The sequence below is a fragment of the Egretta garzetta genome, unplaced genomic scaffold (assembly GCF_000687185.1).
Source record: "Egretta garzetta isolate BGI_Z169 unplaced genomic scaffold, ASM68718v1 scaffold164, whole genome shotgun sequence".
NCBI classification, from domain to species: Eukaryota; Metazoa; Chordata; class Aves; order Pelecaniformes; family Ardeidae; genus Egretta; species Egretta garzetta.
Window position 1 is genome coordinate 642,034 of NW_009259492.1, and position 25,492 is coordinate 667,525.

At 42.4% G+C, this 25,492-nt stretch overlaps 1 protein-coding gene across 4 annotated transcripts; it reads left to right on the top strand.

The window, feature by feature from the left end:
* The first annotated feature begins 12,048 nt into the window (after positions 1 to 12,048).
* PPP2R2D (protein phosphatase 2 regulatory subunit Bdelta) lies at positions 12,049 to 24,906 on the top strand. 4 transcript variants are annotated; one of them, XR_004841810.1, is made up of 7 exons: positions 12,049 to 12,171; positions 16,759 to 16,936; positions 17,821 to 17,985; positions 19,427 to 19,596; positions 19,686 to 19,777; positions 22,061 to 24,036; positions 24,667 to 24,906. XR_004841810.1 is itself a non-coding variant. In XM_035892899.1 (6 exons), exons 1-6 carry the CDS (start codon positions 12,142 to 12,144, stop codon positions 24,782 to 24,784), a joined length of 753 nt encoding a protein of 250 aa, XP_035748792.1. In that variant the 5' UTR covers positions 12,049 to 12,141; the 3' UTR covers positions 24,785 to 24,905. The 4 variants fall into 4 exon arrangements, 3 of the variants coding, with proteins under 3 accessions (XP_035748792.1, XP_035748790.1, XP_035748791.1); XM_035892899.1 differs by lacking the exon at positions 22,061 to 24,036 and having other exon boundaries at positions 24,667 to 24,905; XM_035892897.1 differs by lacking the exon at positions 24,667 to 24,906 and having other exon boundaries at positions 22,061 to 24,535.
* Positions 24,907 to 25,492: the final 586 nt, after the last annotated feature.

Genomic DNA, 25,492 nt, shown 5'->3' on the forward strand with positions numbered 1-25,492 from the left:
GAATGCATAACTCATGAATGAAAGGTAAACAGGCTGGGTAAGCATGGAGTAGCAGTTGCAGAGGTGTAAGGCGGGAATGCAAAATAAACCGTTCTGAGTAGTGGGAATACAGAAATTAGCACAAGGCTCTCCATCTATGCTGTTCATCTGTGAACAGCAACAGCCACTGCCGTTTGTCTCTCCGCAGCGTGGCAGGCTGTGGTGACAGCAGGCTGTAGCACCTAGGGACCCAGGAGATCTTCCATACGGTTCCCGTGCGTACTCTCATTGCTGTGCCATTTCTTCAGTATTTTAACATCTGAGGGGAAAGCTTAACAAAAAATGACAAAACCCACTTTAGTTAAATTTTTAAAAAAAAAAAAAAAAGGTGTGAAAGCTGTAACTGGACAAAAAATTTTATTTACCCGTCAAGTTAAGACTTTTATTAAAAGTACAATGAAAAGCATGACAATTAACTACTTAGAAAAAATTAACAGACTAACATGAATTAATTAAATATACTTCCAATTGAGAGAGGTTATTGGAATTACTATTCCAGAGGTTAAAAAAAATAATACTGAGGCAATAGATTTGCATACAGAGTACTGGATTGTATCCTGAATATTATAAATAGGCTCCATAAGTTCTCATTGCTGGTAAGAGAAGGCATGGCAAGCCTTGGCAAGCATGAAGGTGAAGTTTATTTCTGTCTTGCTGAACTTCGGCTTTACTACTCTCTCTTTGTGCTGCTGCTTTATCCTTTCTTTTTACAGACACATCCAGGCAGCTACGTGCACTTTAAACGTGGTGAAGACAGTGAGGATTTTTTAATATGATTCAAAGGAGTTGCAGCATCAAAATATGATCTGATTCCATTGAAAAGAAAATGCAACTTTAAATAAATGAGGGAATTGCAGTAATTGTCCTTTATGAGGTGCAGACTCTTAGGTGACTGTTACATCAGCTGGACCAGTGTTTGGTTTGGGGGAGTTGCTGGGCAGCCTGGTCTTTGGAACAGGTCTTGGGAACAGTTTGACACCTTATGTTGCTTCTTTTCTACCAGTTCATTACAGCACTCGAACAGAATGGCCTGCGCGCTCGCTCCTTGAAGAAGCCAAGTGGCTTAGCTCCAGGCAGGGTCCAGGACACACAAGGGCTGGCAGGCTTTGCCAGAGAAACGCTCTTGTTTGCAGTTTGCCATGGCCTGTCAGCAGCAGCGCTGACTCAGACCAGCTTCTGTGGCTTCTCGAGCTGTGCCGAGCTGGCCGAGGCACCGCGCTTCTGTGGAAGCGGCTCAGGTGCCCTGTGCGTGCCCTTGGTTGACCTTACATCTGCTCAAGGATTTAAATTAGTTCAAAAAGCAGTTATTTTGGACTAAATCAAACTCTACCAGGTGCATAAAGGCAATTCAAGCCATTTTGGAAGTTGTTTTAGGGCATGAAAAATTCTTAGACCTGATGGATACTTGTAAGTGGGCAGAGTGCTTAGCACTGTAGGCAGGAAGAAATCTGGTCTGAGCAAAGGTATTCCACCATTGGTTCATCTACCAGACTACTGACACATCTCACTTCTGTGTTAATTCTTCAAATAAATCGTAACAGTGGAAATCTAAAAATTGAGTGTATAAAGTGACATATCCCGAAAAACAGCTGACTTTGAGTAACTTCTATGTACACTGTCAAGTGATTTTTGGTAGCTTTAAAGTTCAGCTCAGCTTTCAGTACAATTTAGAGGTAGAAATCATATTTCTATCAACTGTTAAATTAAGAAACAATATTTTAGGCAATATTTAGGAGAGCTTAGGCATGACAACAGCAGTGCCAGTCTTGGTCCATCCTGATGGTACGGAAATACCAATCTTTTTCGTTGATTATTCTGGCAGCCGTAGTATGGAGAATCCACATTCACCCTGAAGCAAACCAGCGAAAGGTCCAGAAATGAGGAGAGAGAAGGGGGAGGTTGAGGACTGGAAATCAGTGCTGAAGTTGGACCCGCGGTGACAGGAATTGTCATGGTGCTTGCCTGCCCTGACCCGTGCGGGATGAAGCCTGGTTAGAAGCAGAGTGCCTCTGCTGTCGCCTGCGCGCTGTTGCCATCCAAATGTCAGTAACTATCAAACTTTACACCAACCGCTGCCCCCCCGCCCCACCCCAGAGGCCTCTTAGTGCAGATAGATACCATCGTGATGTTTGGGAGGGTCTTCTCTTGCAATTATTGTAAATCAAGTAACAAGCAGTTCTAAGACCCCATGTGTCTGTAATTTGTTAAGCTCAAATGTGATTTTGTTTTTTGAAACATTTTTCTCATTATTTACTGTTTAACAGGCATTAGCCTCTAAATTTCTTTGTTCTCGTTGATTACTCTGCTCCTTCTAACAGGTCTCTGTGTACCTTCTTCCTTCACTAATCTTACTTCCTCCTTTATTTTATCCGACTCTTCTTGAGTCTTCACTTAGTTCCTTCCCATCCTCTGTTGGCCCCCCAGCCGCCCCCGTTGCTCACCAGTGGTACCTCAGAGTGGTACGTTGTCACTCTTGCAAACAAGAGGTCTGTTCCTTCCGAGGTCACATCTTGCAGTGCAGCGGTGTCACAGGGAGATCCCGACTTCTGATTTCCAGGCTTGTGTAGGAGCACATCACCTGCACTTAACCCTCTTCCCCACCCCGCATTGTTCCCATCCAGGGTAGGAGACCATACAAAGTCTCCCGCAGCTTTCTCCAGCTGTGGAATAAAACGCTGTGTGGAGTAAGTGCGCGTCGGAGGGAAAGGTGTGTCACCTTTGATCTTGATGACAGGCACAGAAATCCTTGTACATTTAGTTTCCACTGGCCATCCCTTGCAGTTTATGCCAGCCGCCTGGCTTTGGTCCAGATCCAGTCATTTCCTCTCAAACCTGAGCCTCTTCAGAGAGTTTCATAGCCCTTAAAGCAGTTCATTCTTTGGATCTCTGGGACAGTTAGTGGAAAAAGATGCTGGTGTTAAAAACATTTTTCAAGGGGAGGGACAGGAGGCAGATCTGCCAACACGCATTTTTGTCAGTCTGTGTACTGATCGTGAAGCGGTGTTGCTCATTGCATATTTGGAAAATTTTAAGCTAAAATCTCCTAGAATTCGGAGCAGCCCCCGTTTTAGGTAATGTTCAAAACCAGTGACTGTTTGACTTGTTCATTAAATGTCTGAGGAGGGGCCTTTTGGCAAAAGGCTTTGAATAGTTTGTAAGAATGAGAGCGAAGTTGATGCTGCTTGTGTCTAGTGCTCGTCCTAAACATGGACTACAGCTGCAAATGTGGTAATCTGCTGGGCGTGCTATGCAGTAATGATGTTTTTTCAGTTCTTAGATTTTAACTGAAGTAGCAATGTGCAGCCAGCCCAGAGAGGAAAAGTTCACGGTAGCTAATTTTAGGCATCTAATTTAGATGTTCTGGATCCCTTTGCATTCTCCATTACCTAAACAGAGAGTCCGGATGTTGGTGTCGGTGTCAGTTAGAAATACCTACTATGAATCCTTTGTGGGATTAAATTAGTTTGCAGGTATAAGCTTGCTGTCATCTCAGAACCCTAACAAATGGTGGTCTCTGTCATCCCCTCCCTCCTCGTCCCCCAGTATAACTGGCTCGGGAGGCTTTGGAGGTTATGGAACTTAAACAGAATTTTGACAGGAGTTTTGTGATAGAGGGAGGTTAATATTCAGCAGTGATGTTAAAAGGCTTTGAGGACTTACACTGAATTTTGAAACCTCTATCGAGGCTTACAGGACAGTCTCCTGAGTCACTGAGAATGGCTTCCACTGCGTTATTATAAAGATGGATATTTGTAGCCGCCTCATGTTTTGGGATGGTGTTTACTACCCATGGAAGCGCTTAGTGCTTTTAAACTTGGGGATTCTACAGAATCATAACTTAGTTGCCAGCAATCCTTTTAACATACTAGCTTTGCAAACAGCTAGGAGCTTCCTACCCTGTATGTATGCTGTAACTAGGTAAGAAGTCCTGTCCAAAAGTGAGGCTAAACGTTCATTTTTCATGTCTGGAAAGAAGTATTGCCAGCCTAATACCTTATTGTAAAGCCATAGTTTACAGGAGGAAAGTTTACACAGCTAGTTCCCAGAGTCCTAGCCACACTGGAACAAAAAAGCAGGGGAAGTTGGACAAACCTCTCTGTTTCTGGAACATGATAATCACAAAGGTGTCTTGTAGATGAGAAGAGCACGTTAGGATGCTGTACACGAGCAAATACAACGATAGTTTGTCTTTCCTCACCCTTTTGTGCGTTTCATTGTGAGTTATTCTGCTACTGTGGTGAAAAGGCTGCAATATTCTGCTGGGAAATAAGGCTGGTGCTTGTACACATGAGAAGATATGACATATAATAAAGCTTTAAAAACGCCAAAGGTAATGTGGTGATTAAGAACCTGCAAAGGCTTGCTTAGTTGGTTTCTAAAAGTTTTAAGCTGACTTGGAAGTAAAGAGCGAATGTGGGTGGGTAAAGTATGTTGAGCAGAACCCAGAGTAATTGGTTTGGAATGAACTCTGTGGTTTACCTCTAGTCTCATAATTTATTTTTTTTATTTCACCTGCTTTGAGACAGTATAGTGCTGAGGATACTGGATGAAATTATTTTGGGGATCGATGTGTTTCAATTAAACATGCCTGTCGGGAAAAGTTTTTAATTCATACTTTTATATACATATATATATATATAAAAATAAAAGTATTGTGCTCTTTAAAAACAAAAAGAAAAAAAAAGAAAAAAGTTGATTTGTCCAATTCCAAATTTTTTAAATTAGAAAATATTTGAAGAAAGTTTCTATATGTATGTGCTGATGCACCCCCTCCACTGCCCTCTCTCCGTGTAGCATGCTGCCGGTAGATGCTGGCATGTCGGTGACATACTGTTTCAGTGCTCATTTAAAACATCAGGCTGCTTTTTCCAGTTGGTAGGTGATTAGGACAGAGAGGCATTCTCCACCGGCATGGTCATTGTGCCTGTGCATGCTGTTCACCCTCTTCTCCCTGTACTTTTTGTTTAAAACCCCGGAATCGGGGTAGGGTCTGTGTTTTAGCATGTTTCCACAGGTCTTAACATAAAGGAGCCCAAGATGATGTTTGGCTAGATGGCACTGCTAGTAAGTAATAGCTGCATCAGGCAAATGATGTTGACTTCACATGCATGCTAAAGCAAAAACGGTGCACAGTGTATTTTGAGCAAATAATTCAGTAAATACTTTGATAGTGTACCTGGGAGAAATTAATAATATCGTTTTCCCTTTCCGAAACTAAATGGAGAAGTGGGGTTTGTGACTTTGGAATAATTGCATATGTTAAGGAGGCATTTATTTCTGCTAGGATGTTCACTGGTGTCTCAAAGGGTGAAAATGATCTGTGCTAGAACGGCTTTCAGGTGTCTGTGGTAGTGGAATACTCGGTTTGCTGCTGATAAACCTTTGTGACTCAAGGGCTACTCAGTGTCTGAGTAGGGTACTGAAAATGTCATAGAATTACTGATCGCTTACCCCACTGGCTTGTTTCTTTTTCCTTCGTTGACTTCCCCGGGTATTTCTTGAAATGCCTGGGGGTTTTTCCTGGGTGTAATTGAGTGATAATAGGGTGTAGGAATTTTTTTGTTTTAGCACTATTGTCAGTCTTTGAGTGGAATTTAATTCAGATTGCATCTCCAACTAGTTCATGAGCTTTCACATTTTAGTACAAAATTCCTTGCTTTTGTCATGATACTTGGCTTTTGTAACTATAAAACCTCTTAGCCAGCCATTTGTAATGGATTATAATTTATACATTCGCACAATTTAGGCCTTTATTGGGCACAAAGCAAACATCTCATTGTGACAGTAATTAGCATGGATCAGTGTAAAAGCCCAGCAGCAACATCAGCTGCATACAGAGATTCTTTTTTTTGACATTGAATCTCAGTTCTCGTACATCTTGTCTTCCCCGTGATCATCAGGCAGGAAGAATGAGTTGGCTTTAAAACCTTGTCACGGTTACCATATACATATGTTGTACAGATCGTTATGAAAGGGCCTTGTTTAAGTTTGTTTTCTTTCTTAAGAAAGAAGAAAGTTCCAAATGAACAGAAAGCTTGGCATGGACCAGCTCATATACTTGCTGTGTATGTAATAATTCTCTGCCTGCCCGAGGACCTAAGCAGGGTATGAGATGTTATATCAGAGAAATGTGATGAGCTTTGGAAAAGTGAAGGGGTGTATCAGCATTACAGGTGACAAATTTCTTACCTGTCAGAGAAAGTGTATTTCAGAAATGGTTAAAATTATGTACAAGGTACCCTGTATATTCTTTTGATTTGCTTGGGGTAAAAAGCCTGAACAGGATTGACTGGGAAATCAGTGAGCTAGAAACTGGTCTCTTTATGGCCATGTAAACCGTTTGTCCATCATCTCTTGAGTCCTCTTTATTTATAATAGAGGAAGGACAGGTATTAATATTGATAATCTGGTTTTAGTGCATCAATAATCTGAGTTTTCCTTAACCTTGCAAAGAGAGGAGCAGCAGTGCCGTTCACATGCAAGTTGGCAGATCTTGTGCCGTTGTTTGAACTTGGGCATCTTGCTTCTTGTCTTACCACCGAGGTTTGGTGAAGTGTTGCTGTGCTTGGGGTGTAGGGCTGGTTTTGGCAAAGTGGCTCTTTATGGGAAGTGGAAATACGTGGCTTTTCTATTTATAATTTTGGATTGAACACACACTGCACCACTGTATAGTGTAAGGTTTTTTATTTTACACATATGTGTATAAAAATAACATGTTACAATACATACATGTGTGTATGTGTATGTATATATCTCTTAAGATTTTATCGGTATTGTGCTCCTAGAAGCTCATAATTCTAAGGCAATTTCTAAAGTAAGAGATCATTTAGTACTAGTGAAACCTTTTTACCACGTGCTATTTTCTGCAGGTAACTACTTATTGCTGTAAATTAATTTTAGCCATTGGGAGAGGGGAAGGATTGTTTGGGGGGGGTTGTGTTTTCAATCCTTTCTGCATAGCCTCTTACAGAGGCAAATGGGGACGTACTGGGAATTGGCTACAAAACATGGAACTGACGGGAAGCGAATAGGGGGATTAGTTTTTATTCTGACACTGCTCAGAGTGAAAAGGCAAAAGTTTGCTTCTTAATTACCTGGAAGGGGATCAAGAGTGAGGGGTCAGGCTTGCCAAGAGCTCTGTGGTCGGTGACTCGAGACCGTGGGCGGTGGTGGTCGCTGCGGTTGGGTGGCACGGCGGCAGGGGGGGATCACTAAAGGCGAGGGAGATGAGCTGCAGAGACTGGTCGGAAATGAGCAGTCTGGTTAACTTTTTAAAAGTAGATCACCTGAGGAAAGGTTGGTGTTTGCAGTATGGAGGGCGTGCAGCGAGGGAGGGGGGGGTTGTCCGAACATTTTGGGTCTGTTGGGGATTTGGGATTAGCCATCGTCCTGTTCTTTACCAAAATGGAATCTCTTCATACCCTTTCAAAGAAAGGTGAATATAAAAATAGGCCTGTCCAGAAGCGGGTTAGTAATGTAATTTTGAAGGCTGGGATAAATCTGTAGAAAGATTTTTGGGTTTCTTTTTTTAATAATTTTTTTAAACAAACGTAAATCATGATCATTATACATCAGGAAAAAACTGTTTCAGTGGCATCTGTTAATGAAAGGTGAAATACTAATTTTATATTGGGAAAACTGATTAGAATGCCTAATCACCTTCCTCATGAGAGTGGGGGTTTATTGAAAGGAATTTAAAAGATAGCATATCAAAATCAATACAGGAAAGAAGTCTTCATCTAGTCTGCAGTTGCAAACTCTAATTGATACCATATGCTTCAAATCTTACCATTTTTATACCTGCATACTAATATAACAAAAGGCACATGGCTAGCAAGCAACAGTGGGGATAAATGTTTACTTACCATGTTATGCCAAGTGGTTTGTTGGGTTTTGTTACCGTATGCCTAAAAACCTGTGACAGACATCTATGGCCCCTCCCCTTGGTTAGAGACTGGTTAACGGCAATTATTTCTTTATTGCCACCTCCAAAGATTAATTGTGGCATGCAGTGGTGAATAAATACTGGTTCTTTTCCTGGTTCAGTCCCAAGGGCAATTAAGTCGGTTCAAACTGGAGGTCTGTCTGTCTGCTTTTTTTTTTTTTTTTTTTTCTTGGGTTTTTTTTCCCCACCCCCCCCTTTGGCAGGGGACACACACACAGTTCAGGTTCCTGAACTCCCTACCTTCGAGGGAAAGGCAGGTACGCCTCAACCTCGCCTTCATCAGTGCAAGCTGCGGTGCTCCACCAGAGTAATAGTGCCAGAGAACCCCTTCCACCAGGATTCTTGCTTCGGGAAGCTCTGTGCAGGCTCTGTGCTCCTTTACCTGCTTCAGCAGTTACTGTCAACAGGTAGAACACGCAGTTGGGATTCCTAAAACGATGCCGTCTCTTCTAGGCTTGAAGGCCCTCGAAAGCTGAAAAAACTGAGAAATTAGCAAGTGTTTTAGATTGTAAATAAAATTTTGTTACACTTTGAAACATGACTTAATTTCTGGATGCTGGCGATGTAAATCAATAAGTTGTGCTGTTGCATTAATACAGTTTGCAATTTTTTGTGTTCAAGTGTTGAAACATCTTGATTTGCTTTACACATTACAGTGCTATTTTATTTCTGTTCTGTTTACAGCTGATATTATTTCAACAGTTGAATTTAATTACTCTGGTGATCTTCTTGCAACAGGAGACAAAGGTGGCAGAGTGGTTATATTTCAAAGGGAACAAGAGGTCAGTGACTTGAAAAACAAAAGTGCTTTTATTACGCTGTTCTTGTGTTGCACAGTCTCGCTTCATCTTTTCATGCCATGAGGTTTAAATGCTTGGATAGTTTTCTCAGAAACCCTAAGTTAGCCAAATTCCTCAGGATCTGCCTTGTGCTGAACTTGGTAGGTCAGTTTGGTGGTGGTTCCCCTCCCCCCCCCCCCCCTTAAAAAAGTCCCCAAAATACAACAAGTTCTTTATATACGTACTAGTATGCTTAATACCATTTTGCAGAATTGCCTTTGGACTTTCTCTTAAACTTTACAGTATGTCAGGTTGGCCCAAGACAAATTGTAATGCTTTTGAAGATAATGTAGGAAAAGCTTATTAAAAAAGGGTACGTGTTAAGCTGCAAGGACAACAGGATAAGATGGTTCAAAAATGGCAGAATTAAGCATCTGGTGTGTTTTAGGATCCTATGAATCAAAACCAGAGGGAACAGCTACTCCTCTGGAAACACTCGAGCGTTTTCAGTTCAGAGGGTAGGGAGGCTTTCCCTCCTACAGAGCTCAGGGGGCTCTTCGCAGTGCGGGTCGGCTGGGCGGTAGTGCTGTGACGTATTCTGTCCATTCATCAATGCTCATACACCACTGAGCTTTTTATACGCAGAGAAATAGCGTGCATTGGAAAAGCACACCGAATGCTGAAAAATAATTGCCATGCCTGGGAGAAACCTGGAATTGTGTTCTTTAAAAAGGCAATGTTCCACACGGCAGTTCTCACCCTCTCCCCTACCACCAAAGAGCATGTTTATCCTTTCCTTTGAAGAGCCGATGAGAGCTTGGGCCTTTGGTTTTGAGCCTTCCCCTGGATCAGAAGCACCAAAATTGATCGTGGAATTTTAATTCGGCTCGTTTGTGCATGAAGCGTACTAATCTTTCTGTGCTGTGGGGTTTTTTTCAGCAGAATCCCACTTCTTTCATTGTGTGGTTCAAAGGATGCTCAGTTAACAAAGAGCTATCCAGTATTTTGCATTTCATCCTCACTGTGATACTATTTATAAAACATTTTACTAGAGGTGACCTATCCGGTTTACTGTGACTATTTTGAGAGGTAGTGAAACGAAAACACTATTGCTGGAAAAGCTGCTGAAACGTTACACTGGTACACCTAGACAGCTCACCCCTCATTTATCATTTAGTCTGCTGTATAGACTGAACTAAGGCACAGAGATCAAGGTCAAAAGTGTCCACCTGCTCAGATCTCTGACTTCCTTGATGCTTGTTTAGAGGGGAACTATTTATCGGTTAGCTTTCAGCTGTTAGTGCTCAGTTGTTCTGTAAGTCAAAACCCAGCTGTCACGTCATTTCCTCAGAGTGTAAAAAAAAAAAAATAAAATAAAATAAACAAGTCACACTATTCACACGGGAATATCCAACTGTCACCTTGGGAGCATGTGCAAACTGTAGGAAGAGTCGGGCCTAAGAGTCCTTTCTCTTGTCATGTGCAAACCTACAGGCTTTCTGGACTGCAGGAAAAAACCTGAAATAAGTATATAATATTGGAACCTTAGTAAAATCTTACAAGCAATATTTTTAAACGGTGTGAATTTTAGACTAGGATAACTAGGTTAATAACAGCTTAGGACAGTTATGAAATTTCCCGTACCCTTTAGTTTGGGTGGGAAGGCAGGGTGAAATGTTGTGCGTCGTGCCCTGAGCTCATACGACGTTACTGCAGCTCCAGGCAGCTGGTTATGCCACGCAAATGTGAGCGCAAAGAGCGAGGCCGCTGCCTAGTGCCAGACAAAGCAGCTCGCTCAAAAGGCGGGTGGCTAGTAAGTAACGTAGATAACTATATCGGATAGTGGTAGCTGAGAGGATCCTGTCCAAAATGCTTAGAAGTTAAATGACAAGTAGGGAGTAAAGTAACGTGAAGACTCGGCGTTAACCGAAACGCCGTACTTGTGAGAGATCGCAGGAGAGAAAACCCAGCTGAAATAACCTTATCAGAGTTGCCAAGTCAAGCGTGGAAACGTAGGGAAGTGTCAGAGCAAAGGTTGCCTTTGCGGCCTTACGCTGGCCTAGCAGTCTCCGGTGTCAGTCACTACGGCTCGTCCCACGTCACCCACGACCCACGTCCCACGCACCGTGCAGGACAGGCTCTTCGGCGCTGGTTCTTCCCCTGAGGAAGCGATGTGCTGCTTCTCAAGTGAGTGATTTCCAGCGGTGCGGTGGGGAGTTTGGTTTTTTCAGAGGTTCTGGGCACTGCAGCTCTACAAGCGGGGCTGTCCTCCAAACATGAATTGCTGTCTAATGTTAACTCACGTGAAAAGCCTGATAACTAGTTGCCTCAAATCTGATACTGCAAATCTGTGGATACTGTGACTTTGATCTCTGTTCCTTGCTACTGCACCTACCAAATGAGGATCTGCTACAAAGGGCTCTTCCAGTCCTGTGAGGGGAAAAGCTGTTAGTGTATTGGTAATGGGCTTTGGTACACCACGATAAGCACTGCAGAACGGCTTGGATGAAAATGTGGTAATTCCAGCCTTTAAGCTTTTATAATAAAAAAAAAAGTTGTCAAAGCTTAATTACAAGCCTTGATACCACGTCTGGACATGGTGTGTTTTAAAATGAGTAGGAGAGGAGATAGGTCTAATGCTCATACTCGATCTTGCTGTCCCTTCAGCAGAATGACTTGATGCAATCCTATTTTTATAAAAAAACATATTAATTACTCCATGTCCTATGTCCTTTAGCATTGATTTCCTCGCCTGGAAACCCTGCATTATGACCACATGGTGGTGATTAGAGGAATGAGTTTTGGAGGAGGAAGGGAATGGAGATGAGGCGAAGTGCAGAGACTGATCCCATGGAGGTGGTGGTTTAGGGTTTAGGGCGTAGCAACTTCCCTGCTCCAGTTCTGTTGATGGCGCCTGGGAGAGGTAGCGTAGCCCAGGACTCTTCCAAGCAAAGCAGGCGCTCCTTTGCGGACAGCCTGCCTCCTTGAAGTGCTTTGATATGTTATGTTCTAGGAAGACACGCATATTTCTATACAATGATACATTTTTAAAACAGAAGTCTGTGTTGATGCTAATATTGATGCTAAACTAGATACAGTATCAGAGTGTAAATGTAAATTTCATCCAGAGCTGTTGTAAAAAGTTTACTTTGTAATTGCCAATGTCTAGTCATTCGTTTCTGTGTACAATTCCTAATGATCCGAGTAATGTCAACTTCAAGAAATATTATGTTTCCTTGCAGAATAAAAGCCGTCCTCATTCTAGGGGAGAATATAATGTTTACAGTACCTTTCAGAGTCATGAACCTGAGTTTGACTACTTGAAAAGTCTAGAAATTGAGGAAAAAATTAATAAAATTAGGTGGTTACCACAACAGAATGCTGCTCATTTCCTGCTGTCTACAAATGGTAAGGACGCTTTTATTTTTGCACAAACAACTTATGTCGTTTGAACATTATCTCACCTGTGATCCACTTGGGGGGTTCTCTGGAGTGTTTTGGGTTATTTAATGTCTTCTGTAATTATATGCAAAATATGTTTTTATTGTAATACTCTGTAAATTACTGATTGCGAATATAAAAATAATGAAGCAGCAACAGAATAGGCATAGTTAGAGCTGCGTTCTGCGGATATACTGACCATGCTATCCCTTTACATACCCTGTTACTCCGCTTTATGGTTCTTGTATAAACGGGTGCCCAGGATGCTGAACTGTAGCAGAAGTCTGAATGTGACTTGATCATCCTGATTTTGAAATTATTTTTTTGTGTGTGATCCTAGGTGAATTTTTAATAAAAGCATTTGAAAACAGAGTGGTTACAATGCTAGTTTGCTTTTCCAATGCCAAGCATCATGTGTGCTTTGAAAAGCAACTGTTTAAAAGACAACAGTCACTCTAGGAAGAGTGTATTTATACCATTGTCACTGTGTATCTTAGAGTACATAAAAGCAGTGCAAAAATTACAAGCTGGGAATTACAAGTTTTCACGCACTTTTTTTTTTTTATTTCTTTCTTCCAGTATTTTAGTAGTGGTTATTAGGTATTAGCTCTGTATGAGCACTAGCTCTGTTTATTTTGACGCATCGTGGAGCAAGCCATAAATGTAAGTGCAGAACTGCGCATGGAAGAACTTGCTCGTGTTGTCAGAGGAATACGCTTGTTCCTAACAGATTGGGTGACTTTTTGCCTTGTATTTAAATGACTTTGTGTAAGGGCTGATGTCCTACCTGCTATATGAAATTCTAAAAGCGGGAATGACTCCTGTCTGCTGGACTTTGAAATTCAAATAATAGTACTGTGATAGAAGTCTTAGTAAACTTAAAGCAGTCTTTAAACTGTCATCTTAAATGCTTTGAAGATCTGCAGTAGTTTGGGGAGGAGAGGTTTGTTTCCAGTTAGCTAAGGAGCTCACTCTTGGTCTGTGCTTACTATGTGCTTGGAAGGACTCCCCTGGTAGGACCTGGGAAGTACGTGCCTTTGGACATGGAACCCTAAAATAATGGGGCAAGTCCCATTCTCACTTACTGCCTTTGCTTCTCTCTCTTAGCAGACACCTGGGACAAACTTGGTTGTCCTTAAGGTAGTTAGTGTAAGTAATTCATGGGTTGTGGGGGGTTTTTTTTGCCCCCTTGCATTTATCCGTTACAAATTATTTAGATAGTCATACAGGGCTTACTGGTGAACTTTGGTATTTTGTGTGTGAATTTACCTTGGGAAGAGTGATTCTGGTGAATGGTAGGCCTAGGGCTTTATTGTTCAGGCAGAAACTTGTATTTTATTCAAACTGAACGTTACATTGGAGTTAAAATGGAATCCATCTTTTTTTCCTCTCTGTTGACTGCTATTTTTGTGCATTTCCCATCCGCATCCTCCAGGTGCGTGGGTTTTTCCATGTATCGGTTCTTCCTAAGCAGTACAGCTGAAGGCAAAGCACGTCAAGTACGCTCCATGTGACACTGTTGTCTAAAGGACTCCAGCAGGGGCCTTTCTGTTGCAAGCAGAGGAAACCCAGAGAGATAAATAATATCCACTCTGCTGACTCCATTACTTAGTGATTTTATTTTGAATTTAATTCATTCTCAAGCCTGTGAATTTTTGTTGATTTTAGATAAAACTATTAAATTATGGAAAATAAGTGAAAGGGATAAAAGAGCCGAAGGTTATAATTTAAAAGATGAAGATGGAAGACTTAGGGATCCTTTCAGAATCACAGCACTACGGGTATGTTTCTGCTCTTTGACTTCAAATATGTTTTTGCATGTACTTCTCTGCCTTTCTATCACCAAAGTTGTCAACTGACATGTGTAGAGTAAAAATGCTGCTTTGGTCAGGGTCACTGAAAACTTCTACTAGAAATGGAGACACTTCATTATGCATATATAACTATTAAATTAGGTTCCTCTGGAAAACTTCAGGCAAAATTCCATTATTATAATGTTACATTATTAGCTTCCCGATAGTTAGTTGGGTTTCTGTCTTGGAACATCTTAGCATATTTAACTTTTTTTAAAATTAAAGTATTTTGTTAGATAGCCTTCATCCACCTCAGTCTATTCAAATTGTAGAAGAAGGTAGACTTGTTTATTGACAGCAATAAAAGATAGCAACATTTTGTTATACAAGCCTGAAAACCCAGCATTTTGGAGTATCTGTCTGGGGCCACACTGCTCTGTACTCAGTTCACAGAAACCATGGACGACTCCTGCTCTGTTCTTAAAATAGTCTGATGCTGTGGTGCACCCTGTAGAACAGTGCAGGGGACACACTTATTTAAGAGACCCATAACTTCCCCTCCTGGCCGCACCTCGTCAGTAGAGGGTGGTGCTGTGGTGTCTGTGCCCCTGGCTGGTGAGGAGGAGGAGGAGGTGCCCCAGTGAACATTTACATCCTCCCGGGGTGCTGCTCCGCGGAACGGGCAGGTAGGGTCCTTCTGTTTGGCTTAAAGCACCTGCCATTGGGAAATTGAGAAGAATTGGGCTCTGATCATACTGATGAATTTTTTTTCCTCAATATTGCTCAGACTGAACTTGTTTGGTCTTTTTTCTAAGAACAAGACCCAAAAATTTAAACAGGGTGCTGGGTATTCTGTGGTTAGGTACCAGGCGTTTCTGTTAGAGGGAAACGCTGAGCACTGGGAAAACCTGGTGTATACTTGAATAGACTTGCCATTTTTCCACTTGCATAGTGGTGCAGTGGTAGGGTTGGTGCTCCAGACTCGGGGTCGTTTAGAGCAGGAGCTCAGGAAACGAAAGCATGTGGGGTTGGGGTTTTTCTTGTACTGTAAATAGGAGTTGAACTGAGGCTTTTGCTACTTTCAAAGCCAGTGCCACTCCTGACACTTGTAGGGACTATAGAGTTATGTGGTTTTGTTGGGGGGTTTTGCCTTGCTTCTGCTCAAATTGAATATTGAACTGACATATATGTAAGCATAATGCATAATGGCGTTGGGAAAGGATAGCCGCTTCCTCTGGAAAGTGTCTTTCTGCTTAGCATGTGGGAGCCAAGATCTGATTGAGTATTCTAATTAAAATATCTAAACCCAAGAAAATAAATTGTGATACAATGCCTTAGCCCAGTGCCTGGAAGTAGGTACAGGTGAAATTTGGGGTTCTACAGCCTTGCCCTTATGTAGGAGCAGACTCCCCTTCTGGGAACACGGAGACTCCAGAACACGGCCTAATGGTTTTACAAGGTACTGGCTGCATCCCTGAAGGAGTACGGTAGCATCTACCTGTAAAAATATTACACCGTAATATATTTAGGAATTGTCCAGCTGAACGGGGGGAAGCAACAAAAAGCAAGAACCTCTGTCTTAAAACTTCATCTTCTAAATTTGCTGCTTTTCTGGGAAAGGGAGGTTGGGCTGAGCTGCAGGACCTTGCCAGGCACTGCACCTTGCAGGAAGAGATGATGGGATGAACCAAGTCTGAGCAACAAGTGGCAGAAGAGGAAAAACCTTTGCCTAGAGTTACTGCCATATGTTAAAATGATCAGGTTTTAGAGATCTAGAGTGTATGTGCCTTGGGCTCTTACGGGCTTTGTTTGCAGATTTTGTTACAGACCTATGATCCCCATTTGTTTGTTAAGAAGTAGACACAGAGGAGAAGCAGCACTTCAGAGCTGCATCCTTTGCATAAAGACTGTGGCATTTCTCAGTACCATTCCTGATCATTCCAATTAATGCATTTTTGATTTTACAGCCAGGCTAGGAACACTCATACGGTGAGATAGGAAAATTGCCTAATAAACATAATGGATTAATTTTAATCATTACAGTTTGATGTAAACAGACTGTGAGACACAAACATGGTGAAAGCAATTACAGAGCTCTTGAATTAATTTGTTTCTTTTTCCAGGAAGACAGCTTATCTTAGACACTGTCATAACTTTTTTCTTGGTTGGATGATGTAAGTTAGTATTCCGTTGAATTGTATGTACTGGAACAGCGTAGGACGTCCTTGAGCAACCTTAAACTACTCACCTGCTGGTCAGTGAGGAGCTGGAGGGAAGCTTAATCCTCCTGACCCTGACAAACCATGTCAGCCTTTAGATCAGCTGGGTGTGGAAATAGGGCATCCGTGTGTTCCTAAAATTGTACTGACCATTCAGTGAACACATCGGGGGTTTTCTTTGCAAACTGTTCTTTCCAATTTCACAAGCACCCCTCTAAGATGTGGGGGGCGTTTTTAAGTGCTTGTTTCAAATTAACATCATCTTCTAATACCATTAGAAACATGTACCCTTTTCCTGTTGGATGAGGTCCAAAGCTGCTGTATTTGACAAGTAACTTCTGCAGAGGTCAGTTAGGGTTTGTGTTGGTAGTATGCAAAGCCAGCATTCATAGGCTATTTTATTACTTTTCTTGCTCCTTGGATTTGAAAAGTGTTTTAATCGCTAAATCAAAACACAAATCTGTGGCGTGCAACAAATTAATATCTTCTGAATCAGAAATCAGTTTTATGCTGATAATTGACTGTTCTTTTTCATGTTTCAGGTGCCAATATTGAAACCCATGGACCTAATGGTAGAAGCAAGTCCCAGAAGGATATTTGCGAATGCACATACTTATCACATAAACTCTATTTCAGTAAATAGTGATCATGAAACATACCTTTCTGCAGATGACCTAAGAATTAACCTATGGCACTTAGAAATCACAGATAGAAGTTTTAGTATCCTTTTTTTGTTCTCTGTGAGCACTGGGGCACATCTAAGTTGTGTATGTTTAAGAGAATCAGTTCAATTTTACTAATTGGAGTAGGTGTCTGAATCTAGGGATTAAAATACACGATTCTAAAATCTGGACGTTTAATACAGTGAAAGCAGGCCTTAGGGTGCTCTCATTTGTTCTTCAGCGCAAGCGTTCTTTCAGTGGAAAACTGCCAGTAGAAATACAGATCGTTTGATTTCTAAAGAGAAACTGAGGAATTTGGGGAGCATCCTTTATTTGTGGAGTTCGGTCAACTTAAATAAGAGTTGAAAGATTTGAAAAGTAGATCCTTTGTTACTGCAGATGCTTCTTTCCAGAGTTTAAGGTCTCTTAGCAAGGTGACACTTTTCTTAAAGAAATTTAATTTTTTTTTCCATGTCAAATGATATCATTAACTGCAGAAATAATTTTCAAATCTCTTTGCACGTCTGTGTATCCAAAACTAATAGCATGGCCTACACTGACAAACCTGCAGTAAAACAAAAGATTTAGAAACACTGAATACTAAATAGGTCATATGCAAGGGGGGTTTTTAAGCTTTAGGTAAATAGCTGAGGTATATTCAGTGTTCAATAGGAAGCATTGAGAAGGAGGCTTGAGAAGAGTCTGAAATTATCTCCAGCATCTGTTAAAGTTTATTTGTAAAATCTAGGTTGTATGTATTTATTTTTACATCTACTCAGGTCACTTTACTATTGTGTAGATTGCACACGGTGGAAATTAAGATCTTGGCCTGGTTTTCTACATTGTACTTCTAACATTTTTTTTATTTTTTTTTTTTAACAATTGTCTGCTAGAAGTGATTTGACTGTGAAATGTTACATGTCTTTACAAAAACCTGCCCAGATATTGTAGATATTAAGCCTGCTAACATGGAGGAGCTGACAGAAGTGATTACTGCTGCAGAGTTCCACCCTCATCACTGTAACGTGTTCGTCTACAGTAGTAGCAAGGGAACTATTCGACTCTGTGACATGCGTTCCTCAGCCCTCTGTGATAGGCATTCAAAATGTAAGTCAGGATGCGTCTTTGGCTCATGGGTTTCTTGCTTTGTTTTCATGCGAGATAGAGTGTATAGGTGTTCTGCTTATAAATAAACATACCGAGTTCTGCTTATTGGTAAAGAGCATACAAGGTAAGGGGTGGTAGTTTTGTAGAATGGAACATTTTAATTGTCTTGTTCTAGGCCATCAACAAGCAGAAGTGTAGCATGAGACAATTGACGATCTGACTCTGCTCCTGTTTACCCATTTATGCATCATAAACTGATGGGAACAAGTGCTTTTGGCACCAGTGAGACCTGTCTTCTGTCCAGACTCAGTCTTGGTGCTTCTCAAAGGTATCTGCTTATCAAATGCCAGTTCAGGGCAGTTTATTCACCTTTGTGCATTAGAAACTGGGCTGATGCTGCCAGCATCCATTTACTTTGTGACCATTCGCAGCTCCTAGGTTAGAATTAATTCGTAAGAATACGCGCTGTGTTTGAAGTGAGTTTCCAAGAGTGAAAGGTGAATGCGCTTTAGTCTGCTGAGGCACGTAAACTCCTGTGGGTGAGGCAGGCTTTTCCGTTGAAGTCGTGAGGATAACTGCCCACGCCTTGCACGCAGCCCCTTGTTTCTTGTTCGCTGCTGTAATAGTTGTGGTTCATTAGCACTGCTAGTCCCGTGGGGTGACCTACCATACTGATATTTGCAGGTAAGCTTTCTGTAGTGCAGATAAGGTTTTCTTGTCAGAAGGAAATATGTGTGCAATGGGAACTGTAGAATGCTAGGCCACTTCATCTGTTTGACTTAGTGCTGCTTTATATCGCTTAGAAGCACTTTATTTCTTAACTGCTTGTCACTGAATAACATCCTGTTAAAAGGGGTCTATTCAAAAATGAAATAAATAGTTCTGGGGAGTTTGTGTTGTGAAACGTTGACTTTTAAGATTGACTCTTCAATTTAAATAATGTATTTCTTTATCTGCTTCCTAAAACCATACAAATTGCATCTCAAGTGTAGGTACTAAGATTTCATTTCACTAGGTTGTGTTGTGCAACTTGTTCAGATCTAAAGAAAAGTACGTTGCGCAGTGTGGGTCATGCATTAAGGTACTGATGCTGGTGTTTCCACTTGCTCTTGTTTGACACCATTTGTAGACAGTTGTAGAGTTCACTGTACCCATGTGCTGTTTTTTTAACTTTTTTACTCCAATTCATCCCCAGATTGTAGTTTGATGCTGTGCTCCAGTTGAGAATGTTGGAGATGGGCATCTAGCAATCTGATGGCTAGGAGCGTGACATTGCTTAAAAGAATTATTTCTAAAGAGATTAGTTCTAAAAAGTATTTAACAGCAACTTTCTTTAAAAAGAAACTAGAATATTGATTTAAAATTTTCCAAGTATCGAAAAACGTTCAAAGCTGTAAAACTTGGTGTTGGTTTCATTTGTAATTGTGTCTTCTGCCTACAGTTTTTGAAGAACCTGAGGATCCTAGCAGCAGATCATTTTTTTCAGAAATAATATCATCGATATCTGATGTAAAATTCAGTCACAGCGGTCGATACATGATGACGAGAGACTACCTTTCTGTTAAAGTGTGGGATCTCAATATGGAAAACAGGCCTGTAGAGACATATCAAGTATGGTGTTCAAGTTCTCTTAAGAATCCCTTCCTTTCCCTTTTCTTCTCTTTCTTTATACCTAATACCCATTTAAATGTTCCACAAAGGTTCATGAGTACCTTCGAAGCAAGCTTTGTTCCCTTTACGAAAATGACTGCATCTTCGACAAATTTGAATGCTGCTGGAACGGTTCTGATAGGTAAGTTGGGGGTTTTGTTCTGGTCTTTTGTTTTTCCCTCAGCATTAGGGATGTGGGGTTTCAGTCCTGAAGCCCATAGCAGCACTTTAAGGATGTGATTAGTTACATTCAAACCAACTGGGGTTTTTGCAAAAGGACTTCGTTCTTCAGTCCTTTACCCTCCAGTTGCAGAAGTGGAATAAACTTCTGTGTGTCAGTCTGCTTCTGATATGAGTTATCGCTGAAGGTCTGTAGCCTCAAGACTGGCCATTTCAAGCCACAAAAACGTGACTGGGGTTCATTCTTTAAGTGTGTACAGGAATGTGCATTCGGTGTCTTGCAATCTGAATCTTCTTTCCGTGTTTTCTGTAGGCTCAGGCAGATAAAACTGTGTTAGATAATTACTCATGCTTGCTGCAAACAGTGGCAATGCCTGTCTGCAAGTTGCAGAGGCGTTCTACTGGGATGGCAGAGCCACTGTGCTGGTGCACATGGCGTGTGTTTCCTGTTGCTAGCTGGGGCAATGTTGGCTACCTGTGAAAATGCCTTCTGAACCCATGGATAAGATCGTGGCAGATCAGGATCTTTTATCTGGATGCTTTGTGTTGGCTTGCCTCGGGGATTATTTTTTTTTTTTTTTTTTTTTTTTTGGTACCAGTTTTATGAGTATACCTGAAATACCCAAAGCAGTGACTTGTCTGCTGCCAAATGCTTACAAGCTGTCCAGCAAAAAGGGATCTGGTTTTGCCGTTCACAGGAGCAGCCTGTGAAACAAGCTTTGGCCTAAACCTTATGAAATACCGAGGAACAAAAGATCCGCCGCATAGCTTAGATGGGGACAGTGATCGGGGAAGTCAAATCTCGTAACCTGTGCAGAGGAGTCAGCAAAGAAAGTGAAACCTGCCTGCCTTGCTGCTGCCGTGATGGCTGAGGTTGCGCGTACTGCTACACACCAGTTACCTACTAATTTAAGTAAACTGTATTAAAGAAAACTGGTTACTCTAAATACCAGGTTGCAAGTGGCTTTGAGTTACTGAGGGGAGAAATCGTACCCTATCAGTCACTTTACAAAAAAAAAAAAAAACAAATTCCCAGCAGTATTTCCAATATCTAACACAAAATGCATAAAATAAGTGGTGTGCGTTTTTCACTAAGCTAAAACGCAAGGGAACCGAGCCTTATTTCTGTGGGGGTTTTTTTCAAGCAACTCCAGTCAATCTTTTTGTGGAGGGGGGAAAAAAAAAAAAGTCAAAGCAAGGTCATCTCATTGTAATATATAAACATAAGTTGTCATAGAAGTTGTGGTGCTCACCTCCCTTTGAAAAAGGAAAAAATATTTTGCTCAGTGCATTCCCTAGTGCAGTCTGAGTGGGTTATGTCGTGGTAATAGCATCTCGCTCTCTTCCTGGTCGTTAACTTTTTAATGCCACAAAGACCATGTGTATCAGCAAATGAGGTGACAAGGCTGAGGTGGTTGTGATTTTGACAATCTGTGGGACTTCTGCCACGTGGGAAATGGCTTTTCCAGTTTCAAGCGGTAGAGATAAGTGTTCAATACAGAAAATAACGAACAACTCGGCCTCAACGTCAAGCATGTTTTTTGTGAGATCTGCAAACAAGCTGGTCATTGGAAGTTAGGGATACAAAAGCATTTTCAGAGGTGAATTTTCTTCTGCCTCGTTCTTCTGCCTGCTTTACCCGGAGGGCGGGACTAGATGCTCTCCCAAGGTCCCCTCCAACCCCTGCCATTCTGGGATCCTGTGGAAAGCAAATCTGATACTGTACAGAAACTCTGAATTGTTTCTGCAGGGCTGGGTCAGGCATTCACACAAGGGCTTTCTTTTACTGATTCAAGACAATTTTTCATAATTAATCCATTGGCGTGCTCATTGTCAGCATGTCCACGGTGCCAAGGCAGGCGCTTTTGTTTGTCTGCTGAAATGAAGCGGTTTGCAGAGGCTTTGCTTCCACCGTGACTTCTGTTGCCACGGGATGAGGGGATAGAGTAGCGAGGGGAAAACCCGCTTGCTCACGTTAGGGTGAATAAAATGCAAGGCTACTGCTGAGTGCCAGTGGCTGGGAGGGGGGGACCAGGGAAAGACCTGGAGGAGAAGGTGGTGGAGTGGAAGCAGTGCTGAAGTCCAGACATGGAATTGAGCAAAGGTATTCATCGGAGAGGAAAGGAGGGTAACGCCACGTTCTGGCCGTGAACTTTGTGGCTTTGTGTGTCAGAGAGAGAAGATGGCGGTTGAATACTCTTTCTGGAAACCAATTAAGCGTTGCCTTTCTTCTGCTTCTCAACAGCGCTATCATGACTGGATCTTACAACAATTTCTTTAGAATGTTTGACCGAAACACACGACGGGATATCACCCTAGAAGCATCCAGGGAGAGCAGCAAACCTCGTGCCATCTTGAAGCCGCGTAAAGTGTGTACAGGTGGTAAAAGAAAGAAGGATGAAATAAGCGTTGACAGTCTGGACTTCAACAAGAAGATTCTTCATACAGCGTGGCATCCCATGGAGAACATCATTGCTGTAGCTGCCACCAATAATTTGTATATATTCCAGGACAAAATTAACTAAAGATGACTTACCTGAGGACAGTCTCGTCATCTTGCATAGTTAAGCTCAGTTGTTTATCTGTAAATGAGAAGGCCTTGTTGTCCTACCAGTGAAGAACATTGATGCACTTACTTCCCTTTAGATAAAGGAGAGGATCTGGCCTGGGGTTTGAGTTCACGGTGTAGTTCTGCCTTCGGTGGGGGTAGGGAGCGTCGGTCGCAGTTTTCTGGGAGACACCCTCTAGAGGCAGAATCGATGGACAGTGCTCGGTAAGGCCAATACTCAACACAAATGTATTTATTTCAGTCTGAGCCTTCCTTTCCAGTTTATAGACCAAAAATTTAACACCCAAGAAGAAAAAATTGTCATAAAAATGTAATTTCTATCTCTCGCGCTCTTTCTCTGCTGTAATATTTGGGCCTTTCAAAACATATATTGTGCTTAACGCCTGTAAACATTCCTCCTCTGGCCTGTATCTAGGCTTAGGTGTTTTTACCTTTGAGCACTTAGGTAGGTCTTGAGTTGGGTTCGTAGACAGGTTTCCATGAATATTTACTCACCAACTGTATCTATAACCACACCTTCTGGTGTAAACCACTTAATAAAATAACAAGCTATAAAAAGTGTTTTTAAATCTGAAGGTATGTATTCAGTCTTTTTTTTTTTTTTTTTTTTTTTAATTGCATGTACTGAGATTGTGCAAAATAATTCCGATGGGCAGATCGGACAAGGTTTGCCCCAAAACACTGATTTTTGGCAGACTAATACAGACTTTTTTTTGTGTAGTCTTTCAAATTCTAAATTGAGAGTTTCTATGAAATTGTCGGTTAGTTTAAGTTGCACTGGTTTTCTTGTCAAATGCTGTCTGTGTGCCCAGCAGGAGATGGAAAAGGTTAGCATAGACACGTCCACAGCCTTAACAGAAAGCGACCGCCTCGCACAGAAGGGAAAACAAAACGTTTAACAAATTCTTCTCCTTTGAAGAGAAAAGCTCCCTTTTTCTGATGCCTCTCGACGTTCGATAGAGACATAACCTGACGTGCATTATGGTTTTTTAACCTTTTTAGTATTTGTCACGAAGGTAGTTTATTTTAAATATTCTGTGTAATATATTGTATTCCACATTGCAGGTCAAGCCAGCAAAAAAACAAAACAAAACAAAAAAAAAAAAACAAAAATCTTGCTTATGCCAAGCAGCAGCGCAGGTTAACGCCTTCTAGCACGCTGCGACGTCAACGCCGAGGTGTCAGGGAACAGTGAGGCTACGAGCTGGCGTTACCTGCGGTGGCTCTAACTCCGTTCTTGCTAACGTTTTTTTAAGCCTTAGGTACTTTTTTTTTTTTTGGTTTGTTTTTTTTTTTCTTCTTTTTTTTCTTTCTCCTCCAAAGAGGCCTAGAATGCCTCAGCCCTCCCCTCGCCCTCGGCTAGCCGGGGTGAGAAGCCGTCCCGAAGCCGTTGCAGCACGTTGTAGGGGCACCGAGGAGCTAGAGGCCACGCTCTGTGAAATGTGCCTGCAAATCAGAAACCCTTGCTGAGAAACGAGATCCCTCGAGCGTCCCAGAGGAAATGACAGCAGTGGGGGTTACGCTCCCGTTTTCTTGAAATGAAGGTGTGTTACGATTGCGGGCTCGGATCCGCGTAGGCAAGAGCGAAACGTCTCCGGCCTTACCCTCCCGATTCCTGTCCGTAGAGTGCCACTCGTGCCCACAGTAAGCTAGTAGGTACAGCTAACCCGGAGGTTCTACAAATAACGCTTAAATGAAGAAAAAAACAAAAAAAAACCCCAAACCTTATCCTGTATATTGGTTGTGACACTATTTGAAAACTCTTGAAACGCGGAACTCCCGGGTCACGAACGCGTGAGATTTGACCTTGTTCCTCAGATACCGAGCAGAGCGGGTGCGGTGGGGTTGTACATACTTGTTCATTTATTTTGACCAAAAAGTTTAATAAATTTTAAATGTTTACCTGGACTTGCTCTGTGTATTTTGACGACGTTTCCTTCCGTTTGTGAGGGCGATGGGCGAAATGAGCCCGCCTGAAGATTGTTTGTGTCTCCGTTTTAAGCGGTTGGTTTCCGCATGGTCGTACCTCTCGCTCAGAGCTGCCTGTTCATACGCAGTGAATCTATTAGTGCTGTCTATTTTTGATCTATTTTTTCAGCAGATGTAAGTGGAATATGAGTAAAAAGAAAAAGGACATGATGAAATCTTCTATTATATGAAACGTGATTTGCTTGTACCACTTTCAATTAAATAGTTTTTGATGACTAATGACACTTCTATCACGTCATTTTCTCGAAAACCAGGTTGTATTGCCCGTTTGATTAAAATTACTGTTTTTTCAGATACTTGCCCGACACCACCCTTGACTTCTGGGACCGGCCCAAGAGCCTTGCGCTGCTCGCCCTTAGAATTCCCCGAAGGGTTAACCTCCAGGAGCCGGAGCGTCTGGTCGGGTGGTAGGGATCAGTGCTTGGCTGCCAGGCGCGCGTCCGGACGGGCTGCGTCCCCCGCGCGGAGCCGCCCTTCGGCGGGCGTTCCCCCACGGTGAGCTGGCTCCAGGCCGCCCTTGGTTCCGCGGAAGGAGCTGGAAGAGCAGCGGTTGCCTGTGCTAGAGCTGAGGTAAGGGCCCCGACACTCGTTTTGAGCAACGACGAGTCCCGAGCGCCCTTGGCTGGGGCTGAGGGAACGTCGCCGACCGCAGGCAGCTGCTGGGAGCCCGGGGGGGCTTTGTGCACATCCGCACGTCGCGGGCTGGCGCGCGTGGTGTAAACCGTCGGCATAGTTGCCCTTCGGCGAGCAGAACGTAGGCGTCTGTGGTAACGGTAGTCACTGGCTACCTGGAGAAGGGGTGGTGGGAGAAGGTGAACCACCCTCAGGGGTCTGCGCTTCCTCCCAGGGGTGGGTTCGGCAAGTGCAGGAGCGGGAGTTAAGGCTGAATTCCGTTGTGATTTTACACGGACCACAGATGCACAGACTGGGAGAACTGGACTTCCCATGGAAGTGGCTCCAGAAAAAAAACACGTTGGTGAGGCGCAGAAAGAGATTGGGCAGGGGGGCGCAGGTGTAAATACAGCCCCGGGGGGTTCCGTGTGGATGCACAGCGGTTTCTGGAAACCTGGAAGTGAGGTCCAGGCATCAGCTCCAGCCCCTGGGCCGGTGGGGGGGGGC